Source organism: Schistocerca serialis, chromosome 2 (genome assembly GCF_023864345.2).
Source record: "Schistocerca serialis cubense isolate TAMUIC-IGC-003099 chromosome 2, iqSchSeri2.2, whole genome shotgun sequence".
Taxonomy (NCBI): Eukaryota; Metazoa; Arthropoda; class Insecta; order Orthoptera; family Acrididae; genus Schistocerca; species Schistocerca serialis.
Window position 1 is genome coordinate 357962543 of NC_064639.1, and position 13265 is coordinate 357975807.

General features: G+C 42.6%; 1 protein-coding gene across 1 annotated transcript in view; it reads left to right on the forward strand.

The window, feature by feature from the left end:
• LOC126455985 (1-phosphatidylinositol 4,5-bisphosphate phosphodiesterase epsilon-1-like) overlaps positions 1-13265 on the forward strand; it is a 464968-nt gene that overhangs the window by 398618 nt on the left and 53085 nt on the right. The window contains exon 19 of the mRNA XM_050091742.1: positions 4023-4404. Within this exon, the coding sequence (XP_049947699.1) occupies positions 4023-4404 (382 nt within the window). The remainder of the gene's footprint in view (positions 1-4022; positions 4405-13265) is intronic.

The following is a 13265-nucleotide window of genomic DNA, read 5'->3' on the forward strand; positions in this document are numbered from 1 at the left end:
GGTATGTGAGCAATATACTGAATCCTTTTTTTGAGAACTAACGCCCAACAAAATGATGTACTTATTTCACGCAGGACAATGAAAGACCAGACATCACCAATGCTTCTATGACGGCAATAAGATGTGTATTTTATGATAGGATAGTTGACTGGCTTCTTCGTTCTCCAGATCTAAATCCGCGTGATTTTTATCTTTGGGGAATGTTAAAAGACAAAGTGTGTGCAAAGAATCCCCATACGCTCGAAGAGTTGGAAGACAGGGTTCGGCTAGTGATTTCCCAATTTTCGGCAGCTGAGATTCGTCGAGTGTTTGCTAATGTGTTGAGCAGATGTCAAGCTGCACTTACCACAGAGGGACATCATTCTGAGCACCTACTGTAAATACAGATAAGCTTAAATTAACCAGATGCCAACGCTGTTTATGCTTAAGGGGACCATACCGTGGTTCAGGTGGAAAAAAATCGATTTTCGGTTTCCATCATATTTGAATAGATTAAGGTTTTATTTAAGTACTCTGAAAAGGATTTTACTGAAAAAAAATTTTTACGAGCATACGTACCACGCCCACTTTTCTGTCACCGAGTGTCAACGCACCCCCTATGAACTGTAAGCCATATGTAGATGCCATTATTAACAAAATAGAATGTGTAGGCCATGTTCAAAAACGTTTGGGAATAAGGCTGAGAAAACTAACTGTTGATATGAGAGGAAAAAAATTAGAGGATGGAAAATTGTTGACCGGACAGGGTCGGTTAACTAAAACTGAAATAGAAAACTTACAGGTATACTAAGGGTAGGCAATTAGGAGAAATAAAGAAAATCTGGAGGCAATGAAGAGAGATGTTTGGGCCATATTCTTCCGTAAGTCCTCTACTGATGATAAGCCATGTCATGGATTGTGTCCATCAGAAGAAAATTCGTGGTGCAAATACAATAAGGCTCAGGCAACTGGAGAATCTTATTCTCGCCAGCATCCTCTTCCTGCTACTGTTATTACAGCAATTAAACCTATTTTCAGAGACTTGGCTCATCCTGACCATCTAAGGAAATGACTGCATGGGCAGACACAGAACCCAAATGAATGTTTCAACAGCATAATTTGGAACCGCCTTTCTAAAAGTGTATTTGTAGGCAAAATTGTTCAAATGGCTCTGAGCACTATGGGACTTAACATCTGTGGTCATCAGTCCCCTAGAACTTAGAACTACTTAAACCTAACTAACCTAAGGACATCACACACATCCATGCCCGAGGCAGGATTTGAACCTGCGACCGTAGCGGTCACGCGGTTCCAGACTGTAGTGCCTAGAACCGCACGGCGACACCGGCCGGCTATTTGTAGGCATACATACAATGAAACTAGGAGTTCATGATGCTGTTATTACATTCAATTGTGGCAATATTGGAAAGTGTTGGGTACTGAAAAAGCTGGGAATTAATCCTGGTGAAAATATGATCACTGGGATGCAACATTGCGATAAAATGAGGATAGCCGATGCAGACAGGTCTGCATCTAATATGGCCGAGAAAGCAAGACAAACATCCAGGAAGGTGAAAAAGAAGCTGAAAGACCTGCTAGAGGCCAAAGAAGGGCCATAATATGCAGCAGGACAGTTTTAATTAACTGTAAGAAACAAATTTCAAAAGTTTTTCTTTAGAGTCAATTTCCCACAAAGGAAAATTTTCAGTACATATGCCCATTATATCAGAAACCATCATAGATAAATGATGAAATTTTCAGAGACTTTGCATAGCATAAAAAGTCACCTCTGGTGCTACATTCATTAATATTCCCCCAATAGGAAGTTCACAAAAAAAAATTCTGCAGAAAAAACTTAATATTTGATTCTTAGTAAATTTAAAAAAGTATTTCTTAAAAACTATAAAATGGATAATGTAGATTTTAGTACAAAAATTGGCACTGAGCACTATGGGATTTAACATCTCAGGTCATCAGTCCCCTAGAACCTAGAACTACTTAAACCTAACTAACCTAAGGACATCACACACATCCATGCCCGAGGCAGGATTCGAACCTGCGACCGTAGCAGTCCCACGGTCCCGGATTGCAGCGCCTTGAACCGCACGGCCACCGCGGCCGGCGATTTTAGTACAGTTGACTCTATTAGCATCATGTAACATACAGTAAAAATATTAAGGTCCTGCATCAAATAGTTTTTTCAGAAATGGGTTAAATACTTGCCTGAATTAAAATGGGTTAGATAGGCAGGGTGTGGTCCCCTTAACTCAGGGGAGGCGTGCGCGCAGCCAACTACCGGCAGATTAGTGTCCGAGAGTCGGGCACCGCGGCGGCCGGTGGATGCCACACGACCTGCGGTCTCTTTCCGGGCGTCTTTCGTCAGACACCCTGTATGATACGCTTGCATGCGCGCATGTCCGAAGCAACATTGCATTATATTTCTGAACAACACAGGCACTGCAATATCGTGCTAAATATGTTGTTGTTATTATTTTAAGTTACACCAGGACATCGGGAACATTTTGTGTGTTTTTGTTTTGGAAAACTACAGTAAGACCGCGATAATCCTGCACTCGATATCTGACAGAGGCGTTAGTCCGCTATACGTCAGAAATGTTCCCGGATTTTTAGCCTGCCGTGGTTGTCAGTACAGTTGGACGCCTTCGAGAAACATGGCGCAGCGCCTCGTCAGTAATAATTGTCTGCCTCACTGAGTGATTATATTCTCGCCGAGATAAACTGGTCGAAGAAGCCGACATGAAAAGCAATGTAAATGATGATGAGTCGTCAACTGATCGGTCTGAAATCCACTAATGGACTGAGTGCGTTTTCACCAGAAGAAGTTGACGAATGGATCGACATTGCCAGAAATTCAGCTATCGAAGAAGAGCTACCTGACGACGTGATATCGCAACGTGGTTTTAACCCACAGGAGGGACCAGAAACAGATTGACAAAGATGAAACGCATACAACTGACATCTGTTACGCTGACGTCAGAAGCCAAAAACACTTTTCTGAAATTCGCAGAGAGTAACCAACAACACATCGCTTCTGAAGTTATGAGGTTGCACATGATACAAAATAATTTTTGTCAAAAAAAGAGCTCAGTCCGAGAACCAAGTTAGCATTTCTCCGATGTTCTAAAGGACTCAGAAGAAAATTTCAGCTAAATCATGAGTGGTAGACACCAGTCCGATGTATTCCATGCCTTCGATAATGTCAGATATCTATCGTATTCTTAAAGACAATGATTCTAATTAAACTCCACCAAATTCTTATAAACAGTTAATATTAATTTTCTTGTTCTTGGTCTTTCCGGTTCATTGGTGCTTATTTTATTTCGTAAATGGCACACTAAACATAATTTATGTACATTGAACGTCTCCAAAACTTTCAGCTTTAAACTGATTTAATACAGCAAAACAGCATTCGACTTTTAATTCAGTTTTGTTTTTACAGAAACGTAACACATACTTTTAATTTTTTGTATTGTAATTACCCATATTGCCTTTAATTAGTAACTGTTACTTGTTTTTGGACGTTAAAGCAATAGGTTTTACTTAAATCCATTTTATTAACGAAGACTTTACAAAGACCTTGATAATCCGGTATATATGGCAGTCCGCCATTGACATATCCCCGAGAATCACGGATTATCAGGCTCCTACTATATTTAGTGCGGGCTTTTAATCCGCTGCCTGCACGCCACTGCTTCATATGTTCGAGTGCATCGTTCACTCTCTCCTTCAGCTTTGCTCTGTAGTCTGCAGGTAGCACAGCGAGGATACCATCAGCTTTGGCCGCTGTTTCGTTAATTGCATTCCTTCCATTTAATGATTCCTGGAGGGATTCTATCATGAAGTCACAGAATACAGGTCCGCATACTGATCCCTGAGGGCAGTCATTGGTGATTTTCAAGTTACTACTACTACTGCAGCTGGTTCTGCTACTACTAATCAGTAAAATAGCTATTTCCCCTCGGTATTTTTCCTTTCAGTGTTTGAGCTTAAACCGCCATCTACAGACGTGTTGTCGGTTGCAGAGCGTGTTCGGCGACAAGCTGGTGACCAAGTTCCTATTCGAGCCGGACTTCACGGACGAGTGCCAGCTGCCGTCGCCGGCGCAGCTGCGCTATCGCATCCTCGTCAAGAACAAGAAGCTGACGGCCGACATCCCCGTGGCGCCGTCTGCGCAGGCGCCGCCCCCGCGCCACGGCAGCAGCTCCCACACGCCCGTGCGCGCGGCGCCGGGGGCGGTGGGATCGGGGGCGGCAGGGTTGGCGGGGGCGGCCACCATAGGGCCCGGCTCGGGCAAGCAGCCCTCCTCGGGCAGGGCCAGCTCCATCACCAGCGGCGGCTCCGCCAACGACGACTTCAGCGACGACGATGACGATGACGACGACGACGACGACGAGAACATCGACGGTGAGTTGCACCTCAAAGGCCGACATTTGTATGGCGACATTTTCTGAACGTGAACGTCCAATTCATTTTTGTATATGCTTGACATTATTCAAGTACGGGGGTGATCTAGACTAATACGAAACATAGATGCAAAAACATCAAAGAGGCAAGATCGCTAAATAAAAGTTTATTTTTATGACTGCAGTTGGCATCATGGAATCTTATGTAACTCCACCTCAATGCTTCTCTGTCAACCCATCTGACTGGTTGGACAATGTCAGGGAGATGGCGCCCTGTGCGTCCATGGATTATGTTTGCACTTGCTGTCCACCATCACACGGGCCGCGGTGGCCGAGCGGTTCTAGGAGCTACAGTCTTGAACCGCGCAACCGCTACTGTCGCAGGTTCGAATCCTGCCTCGGGCATGGATGTGTTTGATGTCCTTAGGTTACTTAGGTTTAAGTAGTTCTAAGTTCTAGGGTACTGATGACCTCAGAAGTTAAGTCCCATAGTGCTCAGAGCCATTTGAACCATTTTTTTCCACCATCACTTGCAGTGCCACCACTTACGTTAGGCGGCAAACTATGAGAAGCTTTCCTCTGTACTCTTTATCAAATGATTCCATGCATTGCTGAGTGCATATCCCAATTGCAGCTGCTTTTCTGATCACAGAGACCCCTTAGTTCGATGCCTGAGAATCCTCTCTTGTTCAGACAAATTCTTGTGTATATTTAACAAGCTGTATTCTAGGTCAACGCTGCTCGCTCGAAATTCCTGTATTTGAGGTGACGCTGATCCTCAACATAGCTTTCGGCAACAGTACCTATAGACTGGTCTGCATGACTTTCTCCAGTCTTGCAAGGAACATCATACATCCCTGGTACTCTCAAGCCGAGATTATCTTAAACGGATAGCAACATTAGCTTAATTTTTCCAGATAGCTGGGAGGGTGGTCTCATTCCTCGCCCGTTTAGGACACTATCTATGTGACAAATTGCTGCACTGCAGAATGGAAACCACGCTATATACTGGTCGTCTTCACTTGGTTGAACAGCATCACGTCTTGAGTCTCGATTTCCTAGAGAGCGTTGACCTAATATCACGGAAAAAATAATCGTTTCTTCTGAAAACCGTTTACAGACGCCTAATCTCGGAGCCGAGGGCTCCTTTTCTAAAACAGTCCTGGCTCTTCTGATCTGAATAAGGAAAGCTGGCAGCCGCACCAGCTTGAAGACAGTTAGACTTAGCCTCCGATGATGAGGGCTATCATCGAAAGCTTTGGTTTCTATCCGAATCTGACGCAGCAAGTAAACTGTTACGTTTATTCATGTATGTCACAATTGCCGTTTAATGGAGGCTATTATCCTTTTTGTCCATTATCGGTAAAGAACTACATTGCTGAAGTCAATCTTTTGTAGAATTTTGAAACATATTTTAAAGTGGGGTATTCTGACGTCTCCGCAGACCGCGATATCCTCTGTACAACGTGACTTACACAAACATCGATCGTTCGAAACCTAGGTGATCCGTTCGCTGGCAAGGCTGTAGATGCCAGCGCACAAGTTTGTACCGCGTTCCTTGACTTCCGGAAGGGTTTAGCTGCAGTTTCGCACTGTCGGCTAGTGACCAAAATACTAGCGTACAAAACATCAGATCTGCTTTATGGTTAGATTTCCCAGCTGTTAGCAGGGAAATGAAAAAGTACCAAGAAAATAAAAATCTATTTTATCTCACACAATATCCAATCACGTTCAACCTGCAACCTATCTGTAATTTATTCCACCTGACCTAGCTGGCCGCAGTGGCCGAGCGGCTCTAGGCGCTTCAGTCTGGAACCGTGCGACTGCTACGGTCGCAGGTTCGAATTCTGTCTCGGGCATGGATGTTCGTGATGTCTTTAGGTTAGGTAGGTTTAAGTACTTCTAACTTCTAGGGGACTTATGACCTCAGATGCTAAGTCCCATAGTGCTCAAAGCCATTTTGAACCATTTTGAGCCACCTATCCTATTCCCACAGGTGTAACGCAAAACACCCTCCCACAAAACTTTAACTAACACTCCCCATCGACAAACTATTCCATCCATACAACTACCTCTTTCCTCGCTCACAAGACACAGTGTGTTTTTACACGGCCATCCTCCATGACATTCACCCTGTCCGCTCCTTTTAAAAATCACACTAGCCGACTGGTCCCTACTTTATCGAAACGCCAGTACGTCGCACTTCCAGAAACACTCACATTTTACTTTCTTTACTTTTCCACATGAAGCCTAGCACATCCACCTCCATTCGATCTGCAGAATGACGAACATCTTCCCCCAGAACATCGTCAATGACACAACGTTGACGTTGGAAATTATCAAAGCCACATCACGATCGTCTTTACAAAACACAATTCGTTCTGTGATGACCGTCCTCCGAAACAACCTGGCATTTAAGCGGCCCCATATCCTTCAAGAAATCACACTGGCCGTCTGTTTCGCATTTCATCTGAATGACAGAGCCGCATACTCCAAGAAACACTCCCATTTTAAATTTCCCGCCTGGATAACTTTGTTCAGTCCCACTCTTCCCGTACCTTATGAAACATCTTTAGTCCTCATGCAGTCAGTCCCCACTGCTAGCACGGCCACATTCTGCTCCTTTACTCCAACACTCGAAACGCTCACCTGACAACTTAACGTCACGAAGCCCTGCTCCACCGATACCAAACCCCGGTACACACCTCACTTTCGCCTTCCTCCTTATAGCCTTACAATTGCATTCCATCTATCTATTTACTCAGACCTGCTCACAGACTCCGAACATGATCCTCCAGCCGATTTGAGGTAGTATTACATCATCTAACTTAACATCAATCTCCCAACGTTCAGTTTGGAGAATGTCACCATTGTATCATGGTCATTTATTTTATTTAAGTTTATTGTTATTTTGTTTGTCCCTGTTAAGAGCATATAGAACCTTTAGTTAGTTTTAGTCTTCCTTGTTATTCTTTTTTCTCAATATTTCTACATCCACTCACTATGAGTCCCTTATCTTTCTTGTGTCCACCCGTTTTTGTGTTTCATACATCCTTCAGCTAGTTGTAAGTCTATGTTCTATTTCTAGTCCATGCAGTTGCCAGGGAGTGAATACTCCGTGAGATCCTTTTCTGTATCGGTTAACTATCCTACTCTGGTAGTTCGTGTCCCGTTTATGATGTAGGTTTCCTTCGTTAATCTCGAGTCATCCATTAGTCCTGTATGCTCATAGAGTTATAGAAGTCTTCTCCAAGCAATGGAAGTGTACCGTTCCGTCAGGAAATACAATGCTTGTTAGCTTTTGCACATTCTGATACCGACTCAGATTCGGTCCGAATATTTTTCTCAGTATCCGTCATTCCAAAAAATGATAATGCTCAACTGCTTAGAATGCTTCTTGGAAAACTACTGTCTGGTAGAAACGTAGTATGGCTTTTGTGGAAAGGGATTTATTGTCATGGATATTCCAGATAAATGATTAGGCTTTACGCATTTTTCTGCAAAGGTTTTACTGGTTACTCTTTCATGGCCATTGCCATAATTTGAAGCAAGTACTTGAATTTTTATTGTGGCCGATATTGTGTGTGTGTGTGTGTGTGAGAGAGAGAGAGAGAAGAGAGAGAGAGAGAGAGAGAGAGAGAGAGAGAGACAGAGAGAGATGCTCAATTATTATCTATTAGCGTCCTTGTTAAAATAATCTGAATGTGCTTGCAGTTAAAAACGCATAAAATTCAAACTCACCTAAAATCACAATCACTTTCTCCCATTCTAATTCGCATTTACCTGTTCAATCGTACCCTACCATGCTTATGCTGAAAACGAGGTTTTTGTTCCTTGCAGTGGCAGCGCCATTGAAAGCCATTTATCACACTGTTGACGGTTTTTGAAGAGATCATATTTTGCACAATAATATACAGGATGAGACATACACCTTAATATTTCGATCTCAATATGAACCCTTGAGAAAACAGTCAAAAAACATAAAAACACGCAGGATTTTCGATGACACCACACAAATAAGAAACTTTCGCCTCAGTCAACATCAGGCAACATTTCGTGTGCATCGTAGCCGAAATGAAACATGAACAACCATTCAACGATTACCATTGTAATGTAATTGGATCAATTGCTTCAGATCGATCTATGTATCGATCTGTAGTGCCTTGGCCACTGGTCAAATAGCTGACTGGGAAATCTGTGACTGCCAAGTTCTATAGATTATTTTACGAGAGCTTTTGTAATCCCTTTTTGCTGGTTCCTGGCGAGATATAGTATTGAATATACGTTGGCGAACCACCATATTTAATCCGATTATGTAATTGTAGTGTAATTGTAGAAGCATGTGACAGTAAATGATGTTAATGTGTCAAAATTTGGAACGAACGTCTGGCAAATAAAATCACGATTTCAACTAAAGTTCGGACTTATTTTCAAGAATATTGCTATCGACACCTGCAATATACTACCTTAAGCAGCCCAAGTCTGAACTCAAATCGGTATCTGTTCTCCTAAACGACGATAACTCGAGGCACCTTGCTTTTTATGGACCATTGGAGCTTCATTAAACTGTGCCGCAACAAGTACTTGGGGCATGTGCTTTTTATTGACAACCAAGAAATAAGCGATACAGTCTCAATACTTCGGTTCAGAACTATTAATGGCATTATTAATACTGACTGGATACTTTTTGTAAGAATTATGCTCGATTCGTACTGGACGTCAGTTGAAGGGAACCGGACAGAACATAACGCAAAGTCTGTGTCAAACAATGTCACTTCGCTTACCTCAATACCAGACTGTGAAAGTGAGGTCATGGGATACAACAAGTGACGCAAAAAGTCGGAATACAGCATCACAATTAAGAAACAGCATTTATACTTGTTTATTAATGGCCAAAGAAATATTCATAATCTATGTTCTTCAAAAAGTTTTGCGATAGCCCAATGAGAAATGAAACACTAGAAGAGAAGTCTAAAAACGTTTTAAAACACCAACATTTATTTTCTAGAGAAAACGTATAAATACAAACCCATGAAACGTCATTTAGAAGGCAGTTAATACAGCCATTTTACTTTATACATTATGCTTTTCTCTTCCTAAGTGCAAGTTCCAAATAACGGTAAAAACTGTATTTCTCCCCTTAAACAAAGCCAACATTTCCATTGTTAAAAGTGTTGTTTGACGAAAATGGTTTCATAGATTTATGTCCTTCGTTGTAAAACGTAAATTATTTTTCGCTTTCAGATATCTGACCTCTTTCATGGAATAAACCGCAGAAGAAAATATTAAAGTGATAATGGAATCTTCCCAATGGTCACTAAAACTGATGTATGGTGGTTTGTTTTCTGCGTCACTATGGTGATTGTTTCTGGAACACCGCTATCATTTCAACTAGTGCAATGTACATGAATACTCATATACTGCAACACATAAACCATAAAATCCAGTTCATGTCAGACACTAACATCCCTCTGTCCTGTCTGAGACTAACAAGAAACCCTTCGAGTGCGAGGTCGTAAGAGGCCAATGATGTTAAAGGGATTCGACGCCCCATATATTGTCTTCCATGGGATCCCAATATTGGCTACTAATGGCAACAGGGTGCGGAACTGGAGATATCCAATGGTGAGCACAGCGTGAGACTAAAGGAGTGTAGATGAATTGCTTAGTCGACGAGTAACTCATAACAGTGCTATAATGGTAATGGTGTTGATACTAAGCTGAGCAATGGCAAAGGTAAATAAAGCAAACATAGCACTATATCTACAACAACACTTGCCGAAGTTGACATATCGTCAGAAGGAAACCCAAGGAATTTCGTATGTGAGAAACAAGTAACAGACGAAATATTAGCGTTTGTGCTTGATAAGTCATTGGACTGTATGGTGTCGTATACGTTCGACTGTGCGGACAGTACACAAGAGGAATACACTGATGACGTTAAGTGCTTAACAAGTATAGTTCATCCTTGTCAGAGAGGGAGCCAAAAATCTTGTCTACAGTGAAACATAGTAATGGACTTTTAGTGTCCAAGGAGGTGGTACTAAACATAATTATGTGCATGGAAGATCATCCTTAGCATACTAAAAAAAATTATGAACAGATTTCAAATAAGTCCGCAGCAATATGACCGTGAAGTCATAAGAAAAACTATAGATGTTCAAAGAAGGACAAGGCGCACTTGTTACAAAAACTTGTGTGTGCGCATTTCAATGATGTTCGATACAATTCACAGGATGTGCAAGATAGTGACGTACTACGCTATGCACGTCAAACTGCGCGCGACACAGATTACAGTGGTTTGAAGGGAAGCAGTGAATGGTGTGCCGACAACACGCCCCTCCATATCCGCATCCAGTGACGCCTATCAGCTGAGGATTGCACGGCGGCCGGTCAGTACCGTTGGGCCTTCATGGCATGTTCGGAAGGAATTTTTTTTAGTTTTTTTAGTGAATGGTTGCATAACTTCAAACAGTGCTACAGAGTTGGAACACGTAAGCTAACGAAATTTCAAACAAAGCGTCAACTTGATGGTGCACAGGAAACTGCGGAATCGGTCCGGAAATTTGTAGATGAGATAAACAAACTTACTCCATCGTTCAGAAAGGAATCTATTTTTGGCTTCGACCAATTGTGATTTGAAGAGGAAATTCGTATGGAAGGAACACTGGAAATTAGAGGTACGAAGAGGTTCGTATCAAGACCAACTAACATCAACGCCTTTAACGTATTTGTATACAATTATAATGACTATTATTCTGGATGGTAAATTGGCTGGAAAGTTATGTATTGTGCTTCGAGAAGTTGGAAGTCCTCTGTCCCTTACGATTCTCTATCGTGTGCGTGACCTTGCAAGGGCAGAAGGAAATATTTACGTCTCAGCAAGCAAGGGCGCGGAAATGGACGTAAGAGAACTACAACCGCGGTATGAGCATTGATTTTGGCCAATAGATTCTCAAAATTACTTGCTTTTGCCTGATTCCTGGTGTGCACATAAAAATCATACTCCTTTAGAGCAAACGATCCCTCCCGAAAAGTGTGTGACATTGCAGTTCTTACCACCTGGAAGCACTGAATAAATTCAGCCTCTGGATGTTTGTTTCTTCCGTGCCTTTAAAACATATTATCACACGATCTGCAGCTACGCCTTACAGGATAGCCAGTTTCACGATAAGCTCCATGACAGACTATTTCGCATTCGGCTGCTTGCCATCACATTCCATCGGTTCTGATCACCCCGTTACATCAGTCTGATTCTATATGCATTCTTTATGAGTGTATGCCTAGCTGAACGTCCTGAACTCCCCAATGAGTTTGCCTTCGGTCTTGATGGTGCAAACATTTGTGATCACTGTGGCGCACCATTTTTCATTCGGTGTTCATGGTGCAAGTTAATTGTTTGTTTTGTACGTTTCTTAAATGTCGATGATGTCCATTTTGTGAAATGTAACACACCCTGATATCTGGTCCTCTCAGGCACTCATTTTCAGTCGCCCTCCTGGTGCAAATCGTGTGTCATAAGCAGCTAATATTTTTCCTGTCATTATTGTTAACACAGCAGTTTTAAATAACCCTTACTAAAGACTGAACTTTTGACCTCGACTCAAGGGGTTCCTTCTGAGTCCAATATGCAGTATAGTCACTTCCCAGAAATAAACACTGTCCAGAGCTACTAAGTCCGTTGTTGACTTCGCTGAACAGTAGAGGCTGTGGCGGCTGCTATGCTCGTGAACTGTTTGCTGTGGACTGCTGATTGGCGCTTATACTCTTGCGACTGCTGCTAGCACTCAAATTCCACACAGCACACGCCCGGACTGGATACGAACAGCTGTTGACTGACTACGGCGCCAGTTAAATAGCCGCGCGGACCGATACTGACAATCCGCGTGGTTGGTTGTGGGTGCCTATCAATAACATGTGCCCTGTTGGTTGGCTTCCCAGACAAAGTACTGTCATCCCTCTTCCGAATTGGTGCTCGTGACGAGGCGAGCAAAATGATACGGCCGCCAAAGGGCGCGCCACTGGCTTCGCCTTGATGGCGGATGAGCCCGCGCGCCGTCGTGATGAGTAGGCGGTCTACCCGGCAGGGGCAGTGCTGTGGGGGGACAAAAACAAAGCAGACGAGACTAAAATGAAACAAAAGCACGAAATCCAGTACTGTAACATGTGAGCACGTTAGTATCAAAACTGTCTGCCGATAGTTCTTGGTGCTGAAGTCCTGTTCCATTTCGTTCACGCCTGTGTGAATGCCGCCATCTGAAAAGCATTCTGAAATATTTTGACATTCTGTCCCTTTCATTCTGACAAGTGTGAATCGATTTTAAAGCTTCTTCTTTACTCGGTCACAGTCTCGCCACTTCAGTTTACGGCAAAATAGCATGGTTGATTTTCACTGGATTGAATTTTAAAACTGCGCAACTGAAGAACAATAACATTCTACTGTCAGTCCCTCCCTCACCCTTCGCCTTTTCAGGAATTATCATCATCATGTATATTTTCGGATTAGACAGTGTTTCCCATTCCGAAACCAAACAATAGAAATCTGATCGCACTATCTTGTTCGTGGTCGTCCTATCCTTCTTCTGCCCATGGGTCTGTAATCATGGGTTCTCTTTGGTATTGGGCTTTGATCCATTCCTTTCCAAACCGTTTTTATCTCGCTGTTCCTCTTATTATCTTCTAATTTGTATTCTGCCAGAGGTCTTAAAGGTCTTTTTCTGCCACTTCAATACTTTGGATCCACAGAGCAATGAAGGTTCAGTCACAGTATTGTCTCTTTCCTCGTTTTTGTTCAGGAACGTTCTCTCAGTTATGCGTAACCTTTGTAGTTTCTTTTCAGGATCATTGTCATATGTGTAACAG